The 27,994-nt window shown below is 38.3% G+C and overlaps 1 protein-coding gene across 1 annotated transcript; it reads right to left on the bottom strand.

The window, feature by feature from the left end:
* Window positions 1–10: 10 nt before the first annotated feature.
* On the bottom strand, window positions 11–19,022 carry CMAS (cytidine monophosphate N-acetylneuraminic acid synthetase). Its single transcript, XM_004775977.3, has 8 exons — window positions 18,647–19,022; window positions 11,386–11,528; window positions 11,087–11,242; window positions 5,673–5,806; window positions 4,921–5,015; window positions 4,372–4,543; window positions 3,442–3,595; window positions 11–606 (listed from the first exon to the last, which is right to left on the bottom strand). Exons 1-8 carry the CDS (start codon window positions 18,904–18,906, stop codon window positions 416–418), a joined length of 1,305 nt encoding a protein of 434 aa, XP_004776034.1. The 5' UTR covers window positions 18,907–19,022; the 3' UTR covers window positions 11–415.
* Window positions 19,023–27,994: the final 8,972 nt, after the last annotated feature.

The following is a 27,994-nucleotide window of genomic DNA, read 5'->3' as shown; positions in this document are numbered from 1 at the left end:
TTTCATCAAGTTTGTGAAATGTAATTTTATTAATTAATAGAAGGGCATGTCTGACCAGACACATTGTTCCCAAATAAATAAAATCTCAGCATCATTAAAAGCACACAAACACGCAGTTTAACAGGGTACAATACAAAGTCAATTGAGATGATGTTCTTACTTGCATTTACTAAAAATCTGAGAAAGACTGTATTAATCTCTAAATAATTATCTTGCATAAAGAGAAAAGTAGAGCACAATTATTTTGTAGAAGTTTTGGGGAGTGACAATTTGAGAAGACTTCGTTTAAAATATATTAAGGTACATCACAGGTCAAATCACATTGTTAACATTACAACATGGAATTGTACTTAATCAAAAATAAAAGTGGCTAAAGAAGGCTGTATACTTTCTTCTTCTAACATTATGCTAATTTCTATTTTTGGCATGAGTTAATAACTTTTTCCATTAGTAGGAAAATGTGCTCTGCAAACTCTCGGAGGGCACCACGGCCACCATTGCATTTGCAAATATATCCAACAGCTTTCTGGGCAGTAGAGCAGGCATCAGCAGGCACACCACTTAGGCCCACTTTCTTCAAGCACTCCTCGTCAGATACTTCATTTCCTACCAAGTGAAAGAAACACTGGGTGAGAATTTAAGGAGACAAAGAATACTCAGTTCTAATAAGGCAAAACAAGTAAGTAATTCTGGTGGCCTCAGTAAGACCTCAAGCACGGCATTTAAGAATACCCCAGATTATTGGGTTATGGACTTTGGAGAGGGTATGTGCTATGGTGAGTGCTGTGAAGTGTACGAACCTGATGATTCACAGACCTGTACCCCTAGGGTTAATAAAACCTTATATGTTAATTAAAAAATAAAAGATTATTTTAAAAAAAAGAAGCATTTACAAGTGTAACTGAGGTCTAGGATTCTCTGTAAGCAATTCAAAATCAACTATTATCAGTTAAAGGAGGAGAATGGATTATAATTTCTGATTGCTATGCATATTAGAATTATGAGAAATTCTGTAAGTAAAATGTGAATTATCTAAACTTTTCATTTAAAAAATCCCAAACACATGCAAGAACCCCAAGTTTATGTGGAATGATTATCAATGTTTTCGATCATTTATCAGTGTTTTTCTCTTTGCTCCACCCCTTAGTTTTTTAGAGGGCTAGGAAGGAATTCTTAGACATCATGTTTTTACCCCAAAGCTCTTCAGCATCTACCTCTAACACATACCTATCTCTAATAGGTACGGCTTTTTTTTTTTTTTTTTTTAAGTGAGACAGTATCATCAAATTAACAATACCCACAATTCCTTAATATCATCTTGGGGCACGTGACTGGCTCAGTTGGTTAAGCATCTGCCTTTGGCTCAGGTCATGATCCTGGGGTCCTGGGATTGAGCCCCATGCTGGGCTCCCTACTTAGTTGGGGGTTTGCTTCTCCCTCTCCTGCTTGTGCTCTCTCCCTGTTCCTCTCTCAAATAAGTAAATAAATAAATCTTAAAAAAAATAATCATCTAGTAACTTAGTGTGTGCTCAAATATCCCATTGTCTCAAAAAAAATTTTTTTTTATAGTTGATCTGTTTGCATCAGAAGCCAAAGTCCACAACTGGATTCTATTGCTCTATATCTTAAGTACTTTTAATGTGTGACAGTTCTCTTTGATTATTCGTTGAAGAATTACCATCAGACTGACAAAACTATACCCTTTCTCCACCTGCCCTGCTATGCTCTCCCCCTTTCTGTTTTGTGTTGATAGGATGAATTTCAGAAGCACCCAGTACCTCAGATTCTCCATTCCGAGTAAAATTATTAGTATACCATAGACCAACTACTACTAATAAAATGCTTGTTAAAAAAAGTTTTAAATCTGTTCCACATTAATCTAATGAAAATTTCTAAATGATTAAATATATTGAAATCTGAATTTTTTCACTGAAAGGTGATGAAAATTCAAGTATTTATTTTGAATAATCTACCTCTGAAACTAAGCTATGTTTTGTAAAACTTACCTAGATAAGTGTTGATATTTTCAAGGAACAAATTTTCATACGTTTGTTTGACCCATGCAAAGTAGTGTTCTGATCTTAAATTAAAATTTGGAGTCTTCTCCTATTTTCTTGTTTTCTAGCTTCTGCTTTTTATAGTTTTTTAAAAAAAATTTATATAAGTAATGCATATTTTTGGTAGAAACATTTTTTTAAATCAAGGCAAAAAAAATCACTATCATCTTAATTACCACTATTTCTGGATCATCACTATATTTTGGCATATGCAATTGCATGATTTTACCAACATAAGTGATACACACTATTATTACTACCTTCAGGCACTATATTAGGCATCCTATATTATTTCTAATTTTCTTTCCAATAGCTTTATAAAGTTTGCTTTGCATTTATACTATAAATAGGAAAACCAAGGTTTGGAGAAGCTCGCTGAGGGTCGCATGATACTTAGTACACCTGGAATTTGTTGTATGTGCCACTAAAATTGTTTTCTCCTTACAAAAACTATATCATTTTCTGTCAAGGGCTCTGTCGTCTTCTCCACTGAATCTGCACATGCGGTTCAAAGGCTATTCCTGAAGTCCTCAGATGACCTGCTCCCAAAACATTCCCGTGCTGCTTCTTTTGAGGCCCAAGTTACCCTTGTAACTACCTATCTCACACATGGCTTATGTCATATGTATTTCAATAACTTGTCATCTTTAATATCTAAAATGTAGACATGAGACTGCAAGCTCGGGAGTCAGTCTCAGCAACCGCCCCTAAGCCTGCACACAGCGTATCTGCTAAATGCCACCCGTGAAAACCTTGACACATGACCCTCTTAGTACAGATTACATGGTTGCAGAGCGTTCCACTTTGTGGATGTTTTATGCTTGCAGGGTATTTAAGTGGGCCCTTTTTCTTTTTTTCTCCATTATTCACTCATTTGTCTAATTTCCTTCTGGAATTGGAACTGAAGAGTTAAAACTTGGAGCATTTTAATAAAGCAAATACCATCCAAAGTGTACTTCCTATATGTTAGGGATCTGCTAAGTGCTTTACCCAGATTACCTCATTGCTTCCTATGACAGTCTTATGACACAGGTACTCTTGACATTTCCACTTTACAGAGGAGGAAATGAAGGCTCACCTTACCAAAGCTGACCAGTCAGGTGTGGTCTGACTCCAAAGCCATGTGTCAGTAATCATTCTATTAGGATACAACTGATATAGTACTGATACAGTACTAATATAGTACTGATATGTACTATCAAACTAACCCCCAGAAAGCCCATCCCAATTTAGCACTTTCCTCAGTGGTGCAGAGAGTTTCTATTTCTCTACAATTATGCCAATCTTGGGAATTTTCTTTATTTCTCTATTTCTTTAAAAAAGAAAGAAAGAAAAAAGAAAAATCCTGGTCCACTTTATGATGACAGAATAATAAGATACCAACCAAGATATGCCACTTCTTTCCAGCACAGGCCCATTTCTTTTCTCCACTCGTCCAGAACTGCCAGCTTGTCTGGCACATTGACTTCCATTTTGCAATCCAGTTTTAAGGAAGAGAGTGTCTGCTTTGAACATGCCCTTTCTGAGATTAACCTCACCTTAAAAAATAAAAAAAGAAGAGAAAAGAAAGAAGGGCAAAATGAATAAATAAACAAGTATTTCCTAATAAAATAAAACCTGGTAAATAATATGAGTCACAAATGAGTGAAGGACCAATTAAGTAAAATCAAATGCTATTTTAAAATGATGAATTTTTACAACATTTTCTAATAGTCCAATAAAGGTAAAAGACACTGTTTTTTTTATAGTGGGAAGGAACCTATCTGCAGTTTAAAAAGTATACATTGTCTGATACTAACCTAAAATTCTCCTATAATTCAATTTATCCAGAGGAAAGTCTACAACTTGTCTCTTGTGCTGCTTAGGTACGTACACATATTTAAGATTTCTAGGGAATTATAAGAAATTATCTTAGCTTTCATTTTTGAAAGTATATTAAGTTATTTTGAGTTAAAATTTTCAATCATAAGAATAAGCTAATCTTAAAAAATCCACAAGATATTTGCTTTTTTCCCTAAATCCTGATACCTATTTTTTATGAAATTTTTCTTATTGAAAGATCCTATAGGAATTACTAGACAATTACCATTTAAAAATAATATGTTTACTGAATAAACAAGAAATATTTGTTGATTGACAAATTCCTAATTTTATTCATCTAAGAGTAAAGGTATGACAGTTTTCTAGCCATGTGAAGGCTAAATTTCAGATATTTTAATAGAGAATACTAAAAATTTAAATCTATTTCCCTCACATGTTCTTTGACCCTGAATCATCACCTTGAAAAACATCACTATATTCAGGGGGCACATACCTCAATACCACTTTTCTTTAATAAACTTATCCCAATAGCATCTTTTACATCATAAGATATTATTTCTTTTTGGTCTCCTGATACATAAATGTGGCCATTGGTGAGACATCCATCAATATTGCAAACCAAAAGTTTTATTTCCTTAAGCTTCTCTTTGCCAAAATAGCCATATCTAAAAGAAACCAAAATAGACCTCTGAGTACAAATGCAATACTAATCACTCTCTCTCGACGGGCTAACACCAGTAAACTTAATAACCATTCCCACTCAGTTACTCAAACATTACCCTTCACATTTACGTCACATATACACTTCAACTTCCAGTGCAAGACCTTGAGTAGAGTGGTCTAACCAGACTATGTGTTTCTCAAGTTACTGAATAAGCCATCTATAGGCATGTTTTATGTGTCTGTCTTCCTCACGTGAACAGACTATTTACAAAGATCCTAAAATGTCTGGAGTATCAAAAATTAGTGTCTAGAAAACTGAACATATCTACTAAAAGTATGTCAGGGTCCAGTGCAAAGGCTGTGCAAGTCTTGTTTTTACCTTAATACTCTTTGTTCTGCAATAGGCCAATCAATATCCACATCTATATCCACACTGTGCTCAGCTCGCATTTCGTAGTATGCCATTTTTCCACCCTAAAGATGGTATAAATGCCATGAGTACTGTTTTTAACATTTATTCACAATTCCAAAAGTTTATAATACAGAACAATGAATTCATTTCATTTCTACAATACTGAGAAAAAAAATAACCGAGCAAAATGACATTTAACAAATAATTTTTTGAGGGAAAACCTTTTTGTTTCCTATATCTTCAAACTATAGGCCATAATATTTTGACCCTGAATCATCAGGGTAGAGGTAGAGAACTATAATCTGGCTTTCCTGACACCCAGGTTGGTGATCTTCCACATCTACTATGTTATTTTGTCTCTTTTTAAAAGCAATGGATTTTTATTCAACTGTACAACCACAACCTGATGGTAAAAAAACATGGATTAAAAAGAGAATTTTGAATGGAATAAAATGAAAATCAGGACATGTGTACAACATTCAGTATCTGATTCATTTCTTAGTTGTAGCGGAATTCCTTGCTTATTCACTGAATGGATTCCAAAGATTAGTTTATTGTAAGCCTACAGGATAAAGGCCTCAGATGATAAATCTTATCAGTTATTGCCTTTCCTCCAGAAACTGATATTTTCCTTTATGAACTGTGCCATACGTCTTCCTTAGAACTGAGTTATACACATAAAAAGGTTTAAAAGATTTTTGCAGAATGAAGGCACAAACCTGTAAATAACCCATCTCTATCAAATGTCTCTTAGCAAAATAAAATGAGCCATTTTCATATAATTCTCCATCCCAGTCTTGTCGACGAGGTCGTTTAGCTGGATTCAAATTCAGAGGCTCAGTCACTTCACGAACTAAAAGCAAAAAGCTATAGTAAGTCTCTGTTGCTTTGAATACTGAGTATTCATTTAGTAGTTTTAAAAAATAAACTGAAACTGTAAAATAGATTTTTTAAAGGAATAAAATCTCTAATGATGCTGAAGATTTATCTTTGGTAATATTATTTAATAATTATTATCTAATCATAGAAAAATAAAGTATTTTACAGAGGAATTCTGAATAATTGAGATTTTGAGGCATTTTTAAAAATACAAGGTTCTGGGAGGACATCAAGGCAACCTTAAGGCAGCTTCAAAAGGACTGAACATGGGCGCCTGGGTGGCTCAGAGCGTTGGTCCTCTGCCTTCGGCTCAGGTCATGATCTCAGGGTCCTGGGATAGAGCCCCGCATTGGGCTCTCTGCTCGGCAGGGAGCCTGCTTCTCCCTCTCTCTGCCTGCCTCTCTGCCTACTTCTGATCTCTGTCAAATAAATAAATAAAATCTTTAAAAGAAAAAAAAGGACTGAACTTGTCATATAATATCCTTACTTGAATATTTTAATATAGTTCTCATTATTAAGTATTTGCTTCTATATAAATACAGTGTACATGTTTATACAAGGTAGTTGAGAAATTACTTGCAGAGAGTTATTACAGAAAACTGAAGATTTCCTCATTGAATTATTGAGACTTTTATATTGATAAAAATGTTTGTATATTACATATTCTTACCAGTAATTTAAAAATATACTAAGCATAATAATAAATAATATTAACTTATTACTATCCATGGTAATGAAGGCTCAGTGATATCAGCATTAGTGATTACAACATGATATAACAAACGAAGCTCTCAGTACTGGTAAATAGCGATCCTCTTGCCTTTTCACTGTATTTTTTCCAAACTGTGTTTATGGGTGTGTATTGACATGCATACATGATTCTGTGTGTGTGTGTGTTTGTGCATGTGTGTTTAAAGCTGGTGATTATTTGGGACGCCTGGGTGGCTCAGTTGGTTAAGCGGCTGCCTTCGGCTCAGGTCATGATCTCAGCGTCCTGGGATCGAGTCCCACATCGGGCTCCTTGCTCGGCAGGGAGCCTGCTTCTCCCTCTGCCTCTGCCTGCCATTCTGTCTGCCTGTACTTGCTCTCTCCCCCCATCTCTCTCTCTGATAAATAAATAAAGTCTTTAAAAAAAAAAAAAAAAAGCTGGTGATTATTCAGAATCTTTTTTATTCAAATTTTGGTTGTCAATTCTAGAAGCAATGGCTTCTACAAATAACTTTACTTACTTCGCTAACTAAACCATCCTTTTTTCAATCCTAGTCCATCAGTGCTTGATATAACCTAGGAAAAATATTCAGCAAATATACACTGATTAGCTACATAGGGTATAGTTTTACAGGCACTGGATACATAGCAGTGAATACAACTCTTTCCACTTTAACAGAATGTGCAATCTAGTGGTGCAGATAGGCAATAAACAAACTAATTCAAGTGGTGCTTTGAAGGAAAGGAATGAGGGGGCAAGTCTTTCCTAAGTGAACAAGGATCAGTGGCTGCTTTCTCTCTGGGGATATTTGCTGCATCTGAGGAAGAAGTGAAAGAAAGATCAAACTTGGCATAAGCAGAAGGACTTTGCTGGGGTAAAGAGAAACCAGAAGAGTATTTAATGGGCCCTGCAGACTAGAATCACAGATTGGCTTCTATAAGAGCCCACCCACTTTTTCCCCTGCAGGACGTTTCCTGAGTGAGCTGAGGCACAAGAAGCTAGAATGGGCTGGAAGGCAGGAGAGATCATTAGAGTTCTGTGGGGCTTAGATCCCAAAGTCCTGGTGGCTTGGGGTTATCAGGGATACATACAAGATCCATCTCCTGGCCAGACATCTGCACTAAGAGGTAAAGTGAGACTAAAGCTCAAACCCATCAGCAGAACTCCTAATTGGATCAAAGTGAGTAGCTCCATATCCTATCTGCCTGATAGAAGAAAGGGTGTGCCCCCCCCCAGAGGAAAATAATATATACAGACCCTTGAACAACGCTGGGGTTGGGGTGCCAACCACTGACATGGCCAAAAATCCACATGTAACTTTTGATTCTCCCAAACCTTAACTACAAAGAGCTTACTGTTGACCAGAAGCCTTACCAATAACATAGTCAGTCACTAACACATGTTTTGTGTATTTTATGTATTGTGTTGTTGCAATAAAATAAGCTAGAGAAAAAAAATTCTACTAAGAAAATCATAAGGAAGAGAAAATACATTTACAGTACTGTACTGTATTTATTGAAAAACACTGTGTACAAGTGGACCCGTGCAGCCCAAATCTGTGTTGTTCAAGGGTCAACTGTACTCCAGTCTCTATATCAGGCAGATGACAAAATACGAGTCATTCTGAAGAAGCAGAAATACATTACCCATAACTAGAGAAAAACAAACAGTTGTAGAAACAGAACTACAAATGACCCAGATATCAGAACCCACAATCAAGGATTTTCAATTAACTATCATAAATATGCTAAAGATATTAGAGGAAAAGATTTTAAAAAGATAAAAAGATGGAGAATTTCAGCAGAGAACAGAATGTCTAAAAATTACTCCAATGTACATTCCACAATGGAAAACACACGTATCTGAAATAATTCACTGGACAGGATTTACAGTGCTCTGGACAAGTCAAAGGAAATGATCAATGAACTCAAATATGTCAAATGAAATTACTCAACATGAAGGACAAAGAGAAAAATCAACAAAAAATACAGAACAGACTGTGAAAGACATGTGGACCCCATAAAACTGTTTAATAAGACACACTTAAATCTGCATCCCACAAAGAGAGGAGAGAGAAAATGTGGCAAAAGAAATATTTGGAGATAATGGCACAGAATTTTTGGAAACTAATGACAGATATCAACCTACAGATATGAGACGTTCAGAGAATTCTAAATAGGATAAATACAACAAAACGACAGCAATACAAATTGGAGTCAACTATGAAAAGTTAAAATAAACGGAAAAATCTTAAAAGCAGCCTGAGGGAAAAAAGACATCATATTTAGAGAAACAATGATCAGAGTAATAGCTGATTTCTTTTAAGAAACAATGGATGATAAAAATATATGTTTATAAAAAATAAAAAATTAAAAAAAAAAAAAGAAACAATGGATGGCAGAACATAATGAAATGATGTGTTAATGATGCATCTTCAAAAGAGTAACATCTTAAAGATGCAATCTGAAAATCCTGAAAGAAAGAAAAGGCAAACCAAAATTTTATATTCAATGAAAATGCCCTTTACAAATAAGGGCAAATTATAGACATTTTTAGACAGACAAAAGCTGAGAGGAGCTGTTACTAACAGTTTGTACACTATAAGACAGAAGCACATGTTAAGTGGTAAGAAATGAAGAATAACTAAAAAGGATAAATATACAGGTGAAGAGAAGTGACTATTTTAAAATAAGTTAAAGTACCATTAACTATTTAAAATAAATAGAACAACGTATCATGGCTCATAATATATATAGAAATAGATTATGTGACAATAGAACAAAAGGCAGGGGCTAAATTTACTATTGTAAGGTTCTTAGTTATTTGTGAATACAGTTATCTGTAGTTATTTGTAACTACAAATTAGTTATTTGTAGACAATAACAAACTAAGGGTACAGAGTATAATCTCTTGAGCAGTGCTGTCCAAAAAATATAATGTTTATATAATATATTTATATAATATAATTTTAAGTTTTCTAATGGCTACAATTTTTAAAAAGTACAAAGAAGTGAAGTTAGTTGTAATAATAGATTTTATTTAGATTTTATTTAGTATCTAAAATGTTTTTAACATGTAATAGATATAAGAATTATTAATGAGATACTGCATATACTTCTTTCATACTAATCTTAGAAATACAATGTATATTTTATGCTTAATGCATATCTCAATTTGGACTAACTACATTTCAAAGGCTTACACTGCTAGTGGCTACTATATTAGATGGTAAGGTTCTAGTGTGATGACAAAAAAAAAATACAAAAAGTTATACAGTATAAAATGGAACAATTTTTCAAGTATTGATTAATCCAGTAGCACTCTTAGTGATTTTATAAACAAGGAACATAAGAATAGACTCACAAGAAATACCATTCTGGGTTAGAACCACTGTTCATCAATAGCATTCTGTTTCATCGACTAGTAGAAAATTTATGACAAGACAAAGGTCTTATTCCTAATATTCACTTCTTGATGTTAAAAGACATTTATTTGAACATACCTAATTTTCTTAAAAATACTTACAGATCTAATTTTTATGGCTTTGGCTTTGTCATCTATTTAACATACATATTTCTTGGACTTCTTGAACTTCCATCATATACCATATAAAGCTCAATATTTAGTTTAACACTGGGCTTCCTTGATTTGCTTCAAAAATTTGTTTCTTAAGCTTTAATAAGAGCCTTCCTGGAAATTATTTCCTCAGAAATAAAAATTTCTGAAAACTGGTAAGTTCAACGTTAAAATGTATAGCTTTTAACATGGCACAAAGAACATGGCACAGAGAAGACAATATTTACTGAATGTAATGAATTTGTAAGTGTATTTACTGATGTATTTCATTGGTTTGGGTAATGTTCAGATTTCGAGACTGGAAAATCTTATTCTCAGCCTTTCCATCCTCTTACTTGCTCTTTTTTGTGCTGTCTCCAGTTTCATTGCTCCAGTTTCACTCATATTTCACTGTCTTCTTGAAGTCACAATAAGGCAGCTCTCCTACACTCAACAAATGCCAGGGCACCTAACAGAAATCAAACTGCCTTTCCTTACATATGTTACATTTACCTACTTGTTGGTCATCCTATTCTTTACTCCATATTTTACTAGCTTACCTAGCTAGAAATCAGACTCCTGCGTCTTCTTACATTGGACAATCTAACAAATTTTGGGACGCAATTCCAGAATTCATTCTTGAGGTCCTCCAGAACTTTTTGATAGACTTCTATCCCCACAATCCTATTATGACTTATATGGAGTTTGCCAAGCAAGTCTAGAACCAACACAGAAGTATTTCACATCTAGAAAAAGGACACGCCTGCCTCAAAAGGCAAATCGAGTGTTAAAATGTCCATTTGTAAAAAGTAAAGCAGGGAATTTGGTTTGTCTTGCCTCAATAATCACAAGACTTAGAACTGATTATAAATGTCATTACCTACTCTAGTTAATAATCACGTGTTGCTCCCTTCACTCCTAAAGAATATTTACATATGAAAAAGCGGGTTCTCCATAAAAGCTAAAATCAATACCGATATAACAGATTACCTCCTTTCTGAATTTCACTCCATCGAAACTGATGGCGTCTCACAACAGAGAAAACAGAATCATATCCTTCCTCTCGAATCATTTCTGCAACTTTTTGAAGGTCAGTAGGATGTAAACATGGAGAAGTTGCTTGAATATTTCCTACAATGTCAACCTCTTAAAAAGAGAAAACAAATGAAGAGGACATCAAAGTTCTTTGCAAGGAATACAAAGATCTTAAATTCAAATGTGAAAACAAGTCTTATGAAATAATAAATTAGAAATTACATAAAATTTTGAATAAACTATCAAATTCATACCATTGTGATAGTTAAGAAATTCTATGATGGCATCTAGTGAGGTAGAACTGTCTTTTGAAACTTCAGAACTTCTTCGATGAACTTGGGCACCAAATTGTTTGGCCACATTCTCAATTTCATCATGGTCTGTTGAAACCCACACACTGGATAGATAGTAAAAAATAAATATAACAAGTCAAATCATTAAAAGAAACCACTAAAGATAAAAAGGAGCTCTGCAACACCAAAATACACCTTACATGATGTTAGAATAGTTTTTATACCATCAAAAAAATTACAGATCTAATATAAAATTTAAAGAATTATATTTTGTATAATATATAATAATAAATAACACTTTTTGTTTACATACAAAAATATTTGTATTCGTATTGTCTTATGTCATTTATTTATATAAGTATTATTTCTGTAGCCCTAGATACAGTTTTATAAAAACAGAAAAAAATGACACTTGGTATATTTAAGGCTACTGGTATATTAAGTAAAATAGAAGTTCAAATCTAAAGGCAATTAAGAAGATCTTGCTTCTTATTCCTCATTCAATCCAAATTAGTGTGTGAAGAATTTTAATATACTTGCCAAGAAAAAAAACGGATTTGTATTAGTTAAACCATGAAGCTGAAAGAATTTCAAGCTTAGAAGCAACGTAATGCCTAGACTAGGCTCAAAATATCAGCTAATCCAACTCTTCTGCTTTGCCAATAATGGGTATACTATAAATATATGACACAGAACTGACGGAGTTTTAGCCATTGATAATTACAGACATGGAGAATGTGAGTTGACTGCCTCTGGGACATTTAACTTAACTGCACCTTTCACCACATCTTATGTGGTTCATCGTTTAGACTTTCTAAGATGATGACTATGAGTAGAATGCTACTTCGGGGAAGTGTGCCAGTATCTACTGAAGTTAAGTTTCCTGGACCTTCACAGATTCCCTTTGCTAGAAAAAAAAGATGTGAATATTCTAGCCACAATGTTTTATTAGTGATATTACACAAAGACAATTTAATGACTTGTAGTCTTTGGCATATGCATTTTTCTTTTAGCATATTTATTCAACATCTACTGGGAGTAAGAGGAACTGCATGTTTTGGATGTCTATGCTCAATTGTCAAGAATGAAAAGAAAGTGAGAAACTATAGGAATTTTTTTTTAGGAGATAGAAGTTTACTGAACACCAAAAAAAAAAGTAAAAAAAAAAATTCTAACATCGCCAGATTTTACTTACTGATCTCCATTCTTCCCTTTAATATTTGCAGAAGAAAGATTTAAATCTAAAGATAAAGTCAATAACCTCCCTAATTTTTTTTCTTTTTTTAAAGCCTACTAAACACGATGAGTCACTGGCTAGGGATCAGATATCTCATATTTACTAAAAGTCTGTGTGAGGCAGAACACAGAAGTCCCCAGAAATATTTGGGGGCTGATATTCTACTGGAGAAATGTCACAGTTAAAGGTGTAAAACAAAGGGAAGTACCAAGAAAACCTAGTTTTAAAATAGAGAAAATGAAGGAAGGATGGTTAAATGGTAAATACAGTAAGGAGTGAACAGGAAACGCAAAAGAAATGGTCTTTTGACATCTAATTTATGTCACCAATTGAAATTACTGATGTCACTTATTATCCTGATTTTCTATAATGAAAACTCAACATCACAGGATTCAGTGACATTTCTGAAATGCTTAAAAGGCAAATAAAAAATAACAGAGGTTTTGGAAGAGATTTGTTTTTCCTTCCTCCCTTTTATCAGTCATTCATTTTTTCATTCATGAAACGTTTATTGAGTGCCTATTATGTTTCAGGTTCTACTGCGGACATGTAGTCCATTTTCTTGAGAAACTTTCAGTTCTTAGCCCATTGGTAGAGACAGAGGCCAACACAGTTCTGAAATACTCCTTAAACCAACAAGGGAACAGAGGTAAGGAAGGAACGACTAACCTCTCTACAATGCTTTATTTTTACAAAGTATTTTTATAGTGCCTGCTCCAAAACATGCTCAATCTATATGTGTTAATAAATGAAACATTAAATGGTTAACAGCATGGAATCTGAAGGAATGAGTCCAAATCCTAGCTCTGCCACATGTTAGCTATATGACCTTAGGCAAAATCCATCATCTCCCTAGGCCTCGATTTTTAGTAAAGTGTGGATGATTAAAAAAAAAAAAAATACCAGTGATAGTAACAGTACCTCATACCGTTGTTAGAAGGATTTAATACAAACCACAAGCTATTCAAAATAATAAAATAGGAATGGTAATAAAGGCATACATACATGGTCTCATTTAATCCTCACACTGATTCTGTTGGAAGGAAAACTGAAGTTCTGAAAGTCCAAATGCCTAATTTATATGTATGAAAATAGCATCCCATATGTAGACTTAAAATACAGTGAACATCATTTATTAAAGGGGTTATGTAAGTAGATCATTTTCCTTTGATTTAGGGGAATCAGAAGAGAGAGGGCAAAAACAAAGAGTCAGCAAGTGAATAAACAGGTCAATAAAATGTAAAATCAAGTACAAAGTAAATGTCAAAGCCTAATGCTAATGACTTTAGCCTCAAATGAAGTCATATTTCATCTAACAGGATGAACAGGAGTATCAACCCTAATGCCTGTGAATATTATTTCAAATCACAAAATGCCATTCTGGGAATAACACAGCATAGGCTTATTATTTAATCACAAATCCACACCCTACGAATGAAACTAAAGTTCCAGGCTTATTATTAATCATAAATCCACACCCTACAAATGAAACTAAAGTTCATTTTTTCCCCCCACAGTATGTTAAGTAACATTCACAAAATCAATTTGTTCTGAGGTTTACTAACAGAGCACTGAACCACTGCTGAAATCAAGCTCTTACAAACTAACCTCCAATGATAACTTTTTACTAAATGAAAATAATTGTCTTAGCATTTTTCTCAACTGCTATCCAAAGTAGTATGCAAAGTTAGCAATCCTGGAGGCATTGTTAGCTTTGACTCTGGGCAGGCCAAAACAATCTGCCTCAATGAACAAATCATGGTTTTGAACAAAATAATCTCCTAAGCATCTTCTAGCCCTGAAAAACACAATTGGGCAGCTGCAAGTTTCTTCAATTCCTTCCTAGGGTAAATATTTATCAAAGAAAGAAAACAGAAGGTGAGAGGCAGCAAGGTTGCTCCAAACTTGGACCATAGCTTCAGAATAAATCAATTAAATCCAAATCAACACATTTTAATTGAGGCTCCAATACATGAAGCATACCAAGGTAAGTAAGAGTACCTGCTCACAAGAACCTCTTCAACCAGTAGAGCAAGGGTCATCCCAGGCCAAATCTGGCTCCCAGGCTGCCTATTTTCATAAATAAACTTTCAGTGGAATACAGCTATACTCATTCACTCATATTGTTATGGCTACTTTCACAACATACAACAGAACTAAGCAACAGAGACAAAGTTTGAAATATTTAGTCTTTAGCCCTTTATAGAAAAGTTGATGGACCCTTGAAATAGAGAGTAAAGACACGGTTCGATTAACTCTTCAAGGTCAAAGTGTGTCAGCATTAGAAAGAATTCTGAAGATCATTACAACTTTCCCATTTTACAAGTCAGGAAACTGTGGCCCCTGGAAGAGATGAAGATTGTAAAAACCTTCAACAGGGGGGGAAAATGTCAAGGACAGATCACACGCTAGACACATCCTAATGGCCGTATATATACTACTTCACTTAATCCTCTCAGCAACCCTATGAGGTGGATACTTAAGTCCATTCTGCAGATGAGGAAACTGAGGCACAGACCTTAAGTGATTTACCCAAAGTTGCAGTTAACATATGGTGAAGCTAGAAACTCAAATCCACAGTTTAACTCCAGGGTCTATGACCTTACTTCACTGCATAATGCGTGCACTAAAAGAAGGTCTGAACACTGCTGCTCTGTGAGGAAAACAAAGACACCATTACTTTCCACTGAGGAGACCAGGAAGAACTTCACTGAGGAAATAGTGCTAGTCCCCTTTTTTACCTTTTTAGTTGAACTTTCTAGATCCCTAGAAAGGATGCAACATAGCAAACAGCTATGCAACCTAAACAGAGGAAAATCACTTTGTTACACAGTATTCTAAGTTTGAGAAGGCAGAGTCAGACCAATTACGCTCATTTTGCTGGTTAAGGAAAATACTGGTTTTATTTCTTCTAATTACTATTATTAGTATAGTAACAGATACCATAGGTGGCCTGAAGTATACAATATCCTTCCAATTGTCAAGATGCTTTCTCTCATCTAGATATGCTAAATAAAAGAATAGCAAAAATAGCAATGATAATAGCAAAAATAGCAAAAGAATTGGCATAGAAAAAGGTTCTTAGGAATCATTTATTCTTTTTTTTTTTTAAGATTTTATTTATTTATTTGAGAGAGAGACAGTGAGAGAGAGCATGAGCGAGGAGAAGGTCAGAGGGAGAAGCAGACTCCCCATGGAGCTGGGAGCCCGATGTGGGACTCGATCCCGGGACTCCGGGATCATGACCTGAGCCGAAGGCAGTCGTCCAACCAACTGAGCCACCCAGGCGTCCCAGGAATCATTTATTCTTTCATGGAGTTCTGTATAAATGCATTTTAATAAATGGAAACAGGAAAATTACTGCTTAATATATAACATATATTTTCCAATCATTTTGTAGCAAAATCTCCTAGGTCTGCTATAAGGGTATTTGTCGGGTTTTGACTCCCAGCATTTACTCCCCTTTGGTAAGCATATTCCAATTTTTCTCTTGATGCAACTGTCTCATTGTGCCTCAGGGGACGCTCCATCACTGGCTCCAACACCAGAAGAGGCAGCTAAACTCTACCAACATAAGCACTGGGGGACCCAAAGAAACTCTTTGGTTAGACTTAAGCCTGTAAGGAGTAAAATAAGAGGGTAAACAAAGCTGGAGAGCAAAGCAGAAAGGACAGCTTTGATTTGTTAACTATGGCAGTAGGGAAAGACTAGCAGAAACTGAACTCAAATCCCCCAAAACAAAGGCTGGAGACTTCTTAAAGGCTAGAGTGTGTTAAGAAAAAGGGTGATAGAGGGGGTTAGTCCCTGTGACTAGGCCATCTGGGTACTTATCCAGAGAAGAAACACACTCAACTTTAGGATAGAGGCAAGCTGAAGCAAGATGCCCATGGAATTTAGACCCTTAATTTTCCCACAGGGACTAAGAATGAATGAGGGTTATCTACTAGGATGTTTCCATTTCAGAGAGACAGTTTTGGGTGGTAGATTTACATTCCAAAGGCTGGAGAAGGGGTTTATAATGATAAGTTTTCAAAAGTAGTTATTCTGAGATAGGGTTCAGAGGCTACCTGCCAGTCACCAGGTTGTACCTGAAACAAACAGTAAATTATCCTGGCAGCACTGACCTTTCTTAGCCATTTTAAGGGGGGGCTAGGATCATCCTAGAAGCATGGCCTGACACTCCTGGAAACCATACTAGAGTTTGGACAAGTCATTAGGTGCTGAGAGTTTTGCAGTTCTCAGCACAATCACTTGACAGCATAAAGGGAGAGCCTATCTAGAAGAACTAAGAAATGGAGGATTCTGGTGACAGAGGGCATAATTTCCTTACCCTGCTTTATTTTTCTCGAAAATACTGTCACCACCAAATATAGTATACACAGTTTGTTTATTACTTGTCTCTCAAAATGCAAGCTCCATGAGACTAAGGAATGACTCTTGCTACTGCTATCACCTCTGGTTAAAGACACAGTACAGTGCCAGTCACACAATAGATGGTCAACAAATACTTGCTGAATGAATGAATCATTTCACCTTTGAATCTCACTGTACCTGAAACAAGCCTTACCCTTTTTTGTGAAGCCAGGCTGAAAGGGGGTTCCTGACATGTAACCAGAGTTGTAAGTGAGTTTTGCTCTTAATTTACTGTGACAGTGATTTTTGAGCTCTACTTCATTTCACAAAAATGGCATATCCCTGTGGCCTGAATGCACTTCTCTCAGTCTTTTTTTTTTTTCTCCCAGTGTGCACTCTTTATAAAGGTGAAAAAATTTCCAAAAGGCAGTAAGCTCCAGGGACAAGAACCATGTCATTTCATCTTGGTTATTTCCTTGGATGTGCATGGCAGAAATTAGGGCTCAGTAAATGTTAACTGAATTGAACCAAATTCTCAAGGCTTTCCCTATCTCTCCTTTGCACACTTCCTATTACATTGCTACATCAGTGTTATCTTCTGGGTGCCTACCCTACTTACCGCGTTCCACCCAGGGCTTCCCTTAGATTAAAACATTAAGAAAATTAGTAAATTCATACTTTTGGAGTATCTTTCTTTAAACAAGACTAGTTAAATGAAAATCATATGCCCATAAATTAATGTGGGCAATTAAGATGCTCCAAAAACAATCATCTCTTCAAGAACCAAAGCCCAATCAAAAAGTTAAAATAATTTCCTTCCCACAGTAACAGATTCAAGCATAATTAGAGTGAAGTTTCTATGTGTAAACTCATTCCTGGCACAAAATTTTATCTCTGTTCTTTTATGAATGATACCAGCTTGTCCCTCCTGACCAAAATGGCATATGGGCAATGATGCACAATTGAAACAGTCTCTGGGCGGACGAAGTTCCAAAGACACAATAAAAGCATTTATATGCATATCATAAAGCAGCCTGCTGTACGTTTCCTCACTATCTCTTACCTATGGACAAATGCAAGGGGTTTTCTAGATTGTGCTGACTCACAGGCAGATAGCTTGGAGTATTTTGCAAAGGTCAGAAAGCGATCTCCAAGCTGAGCTTGAAACTAGAAAGCCTGGACACCTCACTCCATTCAGGAACCTGATGCCTCCCTAATCGATCGGCACCAAGTGGTTATCACAGGCTGAGCAACAGGGGAACCCCAACGGCCTCTGCCTGCTGGAGTTCACATGTCGCCACAGACGTTTCATAGGGGTGGCCTCCTTTCCTTTACCCGATGAGGTCAACCAGGGCGGCGGAGACGGCTGAAAAAGGGGCAATTTCCCCTCCGACGGACGGCATGCTCAAGGGCAGGCACAGGCACCGTCCCAGGTCAAGACTACGAGCAGCGACGGAACAAGGAAGAAGCTGGAGCACTTCCTCCCTGCGCTCTCACGCGGGGCCCCCACACCCCGGATCTTGCACACCCCTTCCAAGAGCAATTGCCCAGGGAGCCCCAGCCCTTCCAGCGGCCCGGCTCCCTCGCCCGACCCCCGCCCAGACCGCGCCGCCCACTCTCGCACATGCGCACCTCTGGAAGACCCCCGAGTCCAGGGCCGCACGCAGGACCCAGCCAATAAGCGGGACCCCCGCCAGGTGCTTAATGTTCTTCAGGGGGATGCCCTTGCTGCCGCCCCGGGCCAGAATTAGGGCCGCCAGGTGCGGGGGCTTCTCCACGCCTCGGCCCTGGCCTCCGCGGGAGTTGCGCTGCAGCTTCGGCGGCCGGCCCCGGGAGGGCCGCCCCCGCGGGTTGGACACGGAGGTGGCGGCCCCCTTCTCCACCGAGTCCATCTTCCTCCCACGCCTTCTCCCCAGCTTCTCCACATCCGGGAGTTCTTCTCTCGCCACCTCAGCTCGGCGCCGCCCGATCTCCCCGCCCGAGCACTCGCGGGGGTGGCTGTTCCAGCTCCTGGCCCCGCCCCCGCCACGGCCCGCCTCTCCGCGGGGGCACGCCGGGAATTGTAGTCCGCGGGCGTGTCGCCGGGGTCCCCTAGGCGGAGTAGACTGGGGTAGGGGGGACCCCAAACCCACGCCAGGCACTGAGAGTCCAGGGATTACTGGAAAGAAGTGCAGCTTCTGGGGGACACTATATGGATATTTCTCAACTAGGCAGCATACATTATAGATTTTTTGGTAAGGAACTTCACCACTTAAGAAAGATAGTGGGTTTCCCACTGCACACTCAGATGCATCCTAACACAAATAAATCTTATATTTAAAAATTATAATTGTATATTTTTCTGCTGTGTTCCTGACTCTATTTCCAAGAGATTACCTCATTCAAATGTCTTACAGGCACCTTAGATTCAACATTTAAAAACCTCAATTCTCTATATGGGCTCAAAATGCTCCTACATCCGCATTTTCTATCAACATCACTGAAAATCTAGCATTGAAAACTTGGAAGTCAATCTTGACTATTCCCCTATAGTGCAGTAATCACCTGTTCTTGTTTTTTGTGGTTGTTATTTTATTTTATTTTATTTGCTATAAATCTTTTCCTTTTATAAATTGTTACCTCTATTATCTGGTGGAGCTTTCACTCACATCCTCTGCATTGCGGAGGTGGGTGGGTGACTCAAGTGGTGTATATAGTATCTCATCTTCCTGAACACAGTTGTGGTCTAGGGACAGCCAGGTAACCAAGCAGAGCCCATTGGAAACCCTCCCTGAGACTGGGGAAGAAAGGATCTTTCTCTTGTTGAGTTTTTGGGTATTAAGAACACTGTAAGTCTGATTCCTTATGGCAGGATGAGGGAAGGGGAATAGGAGGGTTTGCTGTTCTGAAATGGGCTGGGAGACAAAAAAAAAAAAAAAAAAAAAAAAGCGGCGTCAAGACATGCGGGGAGAAGAGAGAAAGAGCCCTGATGGTATCATTTAAACCTCTTGATCCGCCAAGAAGTTCAAAGGCATGTATCCACATGCACACACAATCTCTTTTTTATAGATATTTGAGAAAGTGTCTCTGAGCTAACACACATTTTGTCTTCACCACTTTTGCAAGCCTGTATCTAGAAATAGAGAGTCTCCTTGTCTAGTAGAGGCTAACATATCCAGAAGGCATGGGACATGGTATTGTCATTCCTTTTCAAGGAGGGTAAAAAGGCCTTTGTGCTTCTCAGGTCTTGACCTTTTTGGAAAGGAAGAGAAAAAGCCTCTCACGTTTTTGGTGTTAGGAGAGCCACTAGAAACTTTACATCCCCTTGCCTGTGAGGTAGCTGATGGACCAGCTCTTGCTGGGACTGGATCAGAGAAAGCTCAGGCTGGCAGTAATGGGGAAGGACGGCTGTCAACAGATATCAGTGCAGGCCTGGAGGAGGGAGATCTGTTCCAAGAACCATTGCAGAGCTCTAGGCCAAATGGTCAGTTTGTGCCCCTTCCCCCTATGGGCTCTTTGAATAGAAATCTTGCATTTACTGTACTTCAGAGACACCAACACTGATTTTTTGTGGCAACCATGTAAGAAGGACATCTACTGCTTCTTACACACCAAATCTTTTTTCCTCTCTACCTCAGTAACAGCCTTAGTTCTCCCTAATAATACAGTTGCCATTCTCCACAGTGATTCCCTAGAGACCCATAAACCCTATTGGGTCACCAACACTTCAGTGGAGGGACTCCGGGGCACAATGGTGTCCTTCAAGCTGGGGACAGAGCAAGTGCTACCAATGTTACTTATCAAAGAGATTATAGTGATTTGCGTAAATGCTGTGAGATCTGCTCCAGAAGTACTGTTCCTTCTTTGTAATCGCTTCTAGAACAATGTGTGGGTCAGAGTATGTGTTCAGTAAATGTCAGTGAGCTGCATTTTTTATTACTTTTCCTGTCTCTACCCACACATATTTTTGTTTGTAGTTGCAATCTTATGATAATAAAGCATTTTGTATTCTTTGCACAATTTTGGTTTGACTTAAGAACTGGCTGATTTCAATCTGGAGAGAGAGAGAGAGACACTGAGAGACAGAGAGAGAGAGCATAGTAATAAAAGTGGAAAATAATCCATCTAGTTCCAAATATGGCACATGAAATTTTGATAAATGTTCTTTCAGTAAAATCAGAGTATACTTATTTAATGTATTCTTCTTCACTGTAATCAATGAGCATAAAGTCTCAGTTAAGCAAAATGAATTAACTCTAGGGATCTGCTGTACAACATTGTACCTATAGTCAACAATAATCACACACTTAAAATTTTAAGACAATACACCTCATGTTAAGTGTTCTTATCACAATAATTTTTTTTTTTTTTTTTTAGAGAGAAAGAATGACTGTGCCAAGAAAAAAAAATGTTAGCTTGTCTTTGGATTAGTTTGAAGGAATAAAAATAAACCGCCCTCAAAGCAAATATTCGGATTCATCCTTCCTTTAGAGATGAGTGTGAAGTGTTGCTGCCAAATAATAATTCATTCATATTTATAGTGAGAGACTATATTTTCACATTAAGTCTTGTTTCATGATTCTGTATATGAATATAGTCAACGCATAGAGGAGTCCTTTCATTCATTCGCTTGTTCTGTTCATTGCATTCCATACGCTGGGGGCTGTGGTACACGTTAGGGATACCAGGAGATGACCAAGATGCAAGGTGTAGAATTCTGAGGGGAAAACAGGCAAACTCCATGGAGCGTGGTTTGTGCCAGGATGCAAGTGCACGTGCTGAGGTAGACCAGCACAAGGGAGAAGTCTATAGGCGAAATGATATTTCTCTTGGCTGAGATAACGCTTGAAATACTGTTAAAGTGTAAGAATGTTCTAGGCTGAGGGAACAGCATTGTGGGAGGCACAGAGGAATGAAGCAGCACGATAAACCCAGAACACTTGAAGTGGGCCGCTATAATTGGGCACATGATACTTGTTGGTTAGTGGCAAACCATGAGAATAGAGAGGAACAGGTAGACCAGATTACAGCACGGAAAGGTGTTATGGGCCAAACTTTGTCAAGGAAGTTATACAGAGCAGGGATACGACATAATTGACTTCTTTCATTCTTTCAACAAATCATTAGTGTATGATGACTGTGCACCAGGTTCTTTTCTGGGAACCGGAAAGATACACTGAAGATGATGAAAGTGCTCAATATCTGGATACATTTTGAAAGTATAACTAATAGGATTTGCTGACAGACAACAGGAAGTTTGGCGTGACCCTTAGCAGAAGAGAGCTGCCATTAACTGAGATGGAAAAGATTACAAAAGGAACAGTTTAGGGGCACCTGGGTGGCTCAGTGGTTTAAGCCTCTGCCTTCCGCTCAGGTCATGATCTCAGGGTTCTGGATCAAGCCCCGCATCAGACTCTCTGCTCAGCAGTGAGCCTGCTTCCCTTCCTCTCTCTGCCTGCCTCTCTGCCTACTTATGATCTCTCTCTGTCAAATAAATAAATTCTTAAAAAAAAAAAAAAAAAAAAAAAACAGTTTTACAGGACCGAACTAGGAATTCTGTTTAACACATGTCAGACATGTATGAAACACATATCAGACATTCAAGAGATATAAAAGTGGGCTTTGAATAAATGGCCTGAAGTTCACAGGAGAGGTCTAAGAGATAATATAACTTTGGAATCATCAGCATACAGATAATATACGAAGCAATAATAGTAGATGACATATGGTAGGTGATAGTAGACAGAAAAGAGGAGGATCTAGAGGAACCAGAGGATATCAGCTAAAATGGAAAGTTGGTGGACAGGAAGTCCAAAGACTCAACATGGAAGACTTCTACCATGTAGGGATTCAAACCTGAAGAGGAGACAATAAAAGAGACAGAATGGGAGCACCTGGGTGGCTCAGTCATTAAGCAGCTGCCTTTAGCTCAGGTCATGATCCCAGGGTCCTGGGATCAAGCCCCGCATCAGGCTCCCTGCTCAGAGGGAAGCCTGCTTCTCCCTCTGCCGGCTCCCCCTGCTTGTGTTCCCTCTCTCACTGTCTCTCTCTCTGTCAAATAAATAAATAAAATCTAAAAAAAAAAAAAAAAAAAAAAAGTTACAGAATGGCCCAAATTGGAAGGGAAACCCATGTGGAAGCCTGAAGTCAGTTGTATCAAATGCTGTAATGGCCATATAAGCAGAGACTGTTTTGTTTAGCAATGTGGCATCATTAGATCATTAAGATCAGCGAGCCTTTTTTTTTTTTTCCGAGAGATCATGAGAGATAAAGCCAGTAAAAGAGAGTAGAGTTGTGGGGTGGGGGGGTGGGACATGCCTTGACAGTCAGGTGGGTGATGCGGAACCGCTTTTTCTTTTCACAGAAGTGTTGGGTGGAGTTCTGTCCTTGTTAGCAAAGAACCATTCAGGGGAATTGAGCCTGCACTAGGGATCGACTGTGTCCCAAGTGCTCCATCAATGAACGAAGGCACACGGCAGCTGTGCTGAGCACACCTGTGTAACTACAAGGATTGGAAGGCTTTGGTGTTTGGGTTTGGAAGGTAGTGAAGCATGGGGTTAGAAGCAGAGGCTCAGGGGCTGGTTCTGCCCCACCCCCCCACCCCCTGCCCTGTGCACTGCATGTGACCCTGGGCAAGGCACTTGAGCCTGCTGAGACTTAGTTTCCTTGTCTGTAAAGTGAGAGTATACTAATACCCTGCCTCCTAAAGTTGCTGTGAGAATTATGGGCAGTAAAGGATGTCCCGCACTTCGTATGGGGGCTGGGACATCAGGCTCCACAACTGGGAGCTGACAGTCTTATTTGAAGCCACCAGTCCCCGGGACTGGGCCTTTAGTGCAGCTCATCCCTGAAACAGGAGAGGGTGTCTCTTGTCGTCTGGTTCTTTTCTTCCTTGGACACCCTGGCTCTCTGGCGTCCTCTTATCTGTTGGTCGGTGTCAGGATGGTCGCTTCCTTGTAGCTGAGCTGATAATGCTAACTGCAAGGAGTTCATGACCTCTCCGTCTACCGTGTCTCAATCTTCACTCTTACGTCCTGGGGTCCCTCGTCCTGCTTCGTCACCTGAATTCCCAGCTGCCGTGGCATACTCCAGGGGGTCCTCCTGGCGCAAATGCAGATACCCACAGCAGATCCCTGCAGAGCTGCTCCTTCCGCCCCAAACCCTGGTCCCGTGGCTTGGTGGTGGCAAACCCCCGAGGGGAGGGGATGAAAGAGGGCATGGGAGGAGGGGAGGTGGAGATTGTGAGTATAGACAACTAAAGAGATTTGACCTAAGGACGAAAGAGGAAAGGGCCAGGAATGGAAAGGTTAAACAGAACCAAAAAAGGATTTTATTTCTTAAATTAAGAGGTGGGAAGTAATAGCATCATTGTATGGTGATGAGGAGAGTTGGAAAAAGAGAAACTGTTGATGCAAAAGGAAAGACTTGTTGCCTTTCCTTTACTAGACCACAGGGGATGTAATCTAACTTCAGGTGGCAGGACTGGCTTTGGCCAGTAACAGAACAGAAGATGAGCTTCATGGACACAGGTTCAGGTGTGTGACTTAATGTGATCCCCAAACCAGACAAGATTATCATAAGAAAATTACAGAGCAATATCCCATATGAATATAGACACAAAAGTCTTTAACAAAACCAGCATATCAGTATTCTGTGGCTGCTATAACCTAGCTATAACCTACCACTAACCTGGTAGCTGCAAGCAACCGAAATTTATTCTCTCACAATTCTAGAGTCCCAGCATCTGAAGTCAGTATCTCTGGGCTAAAAACATGGTGTCAGCAGGACAAGGCTCCCTCTGGAAGCTCAAGGAGAAAAACAATTCTTTGCTTTTTCTAATTTGTGAAGGCAGCTTGCTTTTTTTTTTTGTTTTTTTGTTTTTTAAATAAAGAGTTCTGTTTATTGTTCTTTTTTTTTACATAGGAATGAAAAATGTCTTTACGTCAAAATTTACTAGTATACACAAAACAGATCTTAAAGTTTATTGATTTTTGTATTTATTTATGTTTTATTGTTTATTATTTTTATTTTTTTTGGGGGGGGGTTCTGTTTCAAAAGGAAGGAATAGCTTTACTTGAAGATTTGTAGCCAAGCTCTGCCGATTAACAATCCAAATATTTGCCCTAATAACTTGTATCCTTTAATCAAAAAGTAAAGCCTGTATCATGGGATTGGGTGACAGCTTGAATTCTTTGTCTTGTCGCTGCATCACTCCAAATTCTGCCTCCATGGTTGTACTGTCTTCTCCTCTCCTCTTTGTAATCTCTTTGTAATCTCTCTCTGCCTCCTTCTTATCAGAATACTTGTGATTGAAATTTGGGTCCCTGAGATAATCCTTGATAATCTCCTTATCTCCACAGTCTAATTTAATCACACCTGCAAAGTCTTTGCCACGTAAGGTAGCATTTCATGGGGACTGTACAAGAATCCAAGGTCTTGTTTCAAGATGGAATTGGGAGGGAGACAAACCATAAGTGACTCTTAATCTCACAAAACAAACTGAGGGTTGCTGGGGGGAGGGGGGTTGGGAGAAGGGGGTGGGATTATGGACATTGGGGAGGGTATGTGCTTTGGTGAGTGCTGTGAAGTGTGTAAACCTGGTGATTCACAGACCTGTACCCCTGGGAATAAAAATATATGTTTATAAAAAATAAAAAATTAAAAAAATTATTAGGAATATAATCATAGAGGTTGAAGTATTTAAAATATTGAACCCAAAATATTTTATTAGGTAAATTCATGAATGCTAAGCATTCACTGTTAAAATATACTAATACTATTGATAGACTGGTAGAAGCCTAAAATCAAATATTTATTAAATATTTATATCCATAAAAAAAAAAAAAAAGAATCCAAGGTCTTCAATCCAGACTTCTTCTTTCCTTCTGTTAAATTTTGTTTCAGGGGCCCTACTATCCTGAGTGTTAGTCAGCTCTTGGCAGGACCTCTCAGGCCCAGGGAGGTGTTTGTAACTTAACCCCCATCTCAGACACTGGTTGAGTTCATTTAGCAGATGCTTCTTTCTGTCACTATGTAGGTTAGTTTAACCTAAATAAAAGTAGTAAAAAAAAAAAAAGGGGGGGGGTAGGTATTGTGTGGCACCATCTGACAGCCACGTATAAATTTCAGTTCTGGCTTAGGTGGGGCCATTTTTTTAATGCTGGAATTAATTGAGATACTATAAATGTGCCTAGCCCAGAATCTAGCCAATAATAGAAGAGTGGTGAATGGTAACATACACCATCACAATTTTTTAGTGTTGTTTAATCTCGCCAGCAAGTGGATAGGAATGAACTCATATCAACGTCTGAATCTAGCAGTCTGTCCGTCTCCAGGCAGGGTTGCAAGAATCCCAGTCCAGGATGAATTCCCCTTTCCTTTTGTACTTCTTTGAGTCAAAAGGGGTGACTTACATGTGCCCATGAAAATGAAAGTCCTGGCTGGCACTTACATTTGCAGTTGTTAAAGACCTACACCCCTGGAAGACTTTACCTCTATTGCTGGAACAAAGATAACACTTTGTAGCTTGATTTTTAAAGTATAGACTTCTATAGAGTTATAATTACAATATAAATACAACTTTATATTCTTTTTTGTTTATATTGCATTACAAACTCTTGAAACTTACTGTTAAACATTGTTAAAAATCACTTTTTTAAAGATTTATTTATCTGAGAGAGAGAGTGTGTGTTTGCAAGAAGGGAGAGGGGCAGAAAGAATCCTGAAGCAGATTCCCCGCTGAGCCCAGGGCCTCAGGTGGGGCTCCATCCCAGGACCCTGAGACCATGACCTGAGCTGAAATCAAGAGTTGCCGCTTAACCAACAGAGCCATCCAGGAACCCCTAAAATTACTTTAAATTGACAGAATATAATTTATTTCACAATTCTCATAGCTGAACAGTTTATATAAGGTAACAATCCCTAATATCTTTGCAATAAATTTTTAATTATGTAGCTGATAGCTCCTGAAACAGAATTCTAGAAATGTAATTACTTGATCAAAATGTACTGATTATTTTCTTTAAATCCAAATTAAATTTCTGTGCTATCTGGGTATGCTGACAATATTTACTAGTTATGTTTAAGTAATCTCTTGATGTATAATAAATTACCCTATGGTGCCTGGGTGGCTCAGTCGTTAAGCGTCTACTTTTAGTTCAGGTCATAATCCCAGGGTCCTGGGATCGAGTCTCACATTGGGCTCCCTGCTCCATTGGAAGCCTGCTTCTCTCTCTCCCACTCCCCCTGCTTGTGTTCCCTCTCTCACTCTTTCTCTGTCAAATAAGTAAATAAAACCTTTTTAAATGAATAAATAAATAAAATACCCTAAAATATAGCAGCTCAAAACTACAAATACTTATATCTCACAGTTTCTGAGGATCAAAGAGCACTGGTGGTTCTGGATCCAAGTTTCTCATGAGGTTTCTGTTAAGATCTCAGATGGAGCCACAGTCATCTCAAGGTTTGATAAGAACTAGAGAATCCAATTCCAAGATGGTTCACCACCATGGCTGTTGACAGACCTCAATTTTGTGTGGCTATTGGACCAAAGGCCTCGGGTCTTTGTTGGCTATTGACCAAAGACCTCCCTCAGTTCCTTGCCATATAAGTCTCTCCATGGCACAGCTCACAGTATGGCAACCAAGTTCCCCAGTGCAAGTGATTCAAGAGAGAGTGAGAAGCAGAGCAGCCAAGATGGAAACCAGTGTCAATATTGCACACTGTGACTTTTGTTCCATTCTATTTGTTAAAAATGAGCCACTAAGTCCAGCCCACAATCAAGGAGAAAGAAATTGGGCTCTACTTTTGGGGGGTGTAGCACATCAAAGAATTTTTGGCCATAACTTTAAAATCACTGTAATCTCAGAGTTGGGCCTTCCTTCGTCCTTTTAAAAGTCTTCATTATGGGGTGCCTGGGTGGCTCAGTGTGTTAAGCTGCTGCCTTTGGCTCAGGTCATGATCTCAGGGTCCTGGGATCGAGTCCCAAATCGGGCTCTCTGC

This window comes from Mustela putorius, unplaced genomic scaffold, assembly GCF_011764305.1.
Source record: "Mustela putorius furo isolate JIRA1106 unplaced genomic scaffold, ASM1176430v1.1 tig00537227_pilon_pilon_pilon, whole genome shotgun sequence".
In the NCBI taxonomy this organism is placed as follows: Eukaryota; Metazoa; Chordata; class Mammalia; order Carnivora; family Mustelidae; genus Mustela; species Mustela putorius.
This window is presented reverse-complemented; position numbering and strand designations above follow the sequence as displayed.

Bases quoted from the DNA above. Each gene is read 5' to 3' on its own strand.
- CMAS (XM_004775977.3), bottom strand. From the start codon at position 18,906: ATGGACTCGGTGGAGAAGGGGGCCGCCACCTCCGTGTCCAACCCGCGG. The intron at 11,529-18,646 runs GTGCGCATGTGC...CTATCTATCCAG, and splicing joins GACTCGGGGGTCTTCCAGAG to TGTGTGGGTTTCAACAGACC. The intron at 4,544-4,920 runs GTAAAAACAAGA...GGTTTCTTTTAG, and splicing joins GCAGAACAAAGAGTATTAAG to ATATGGCTATTTTGGCAAAG.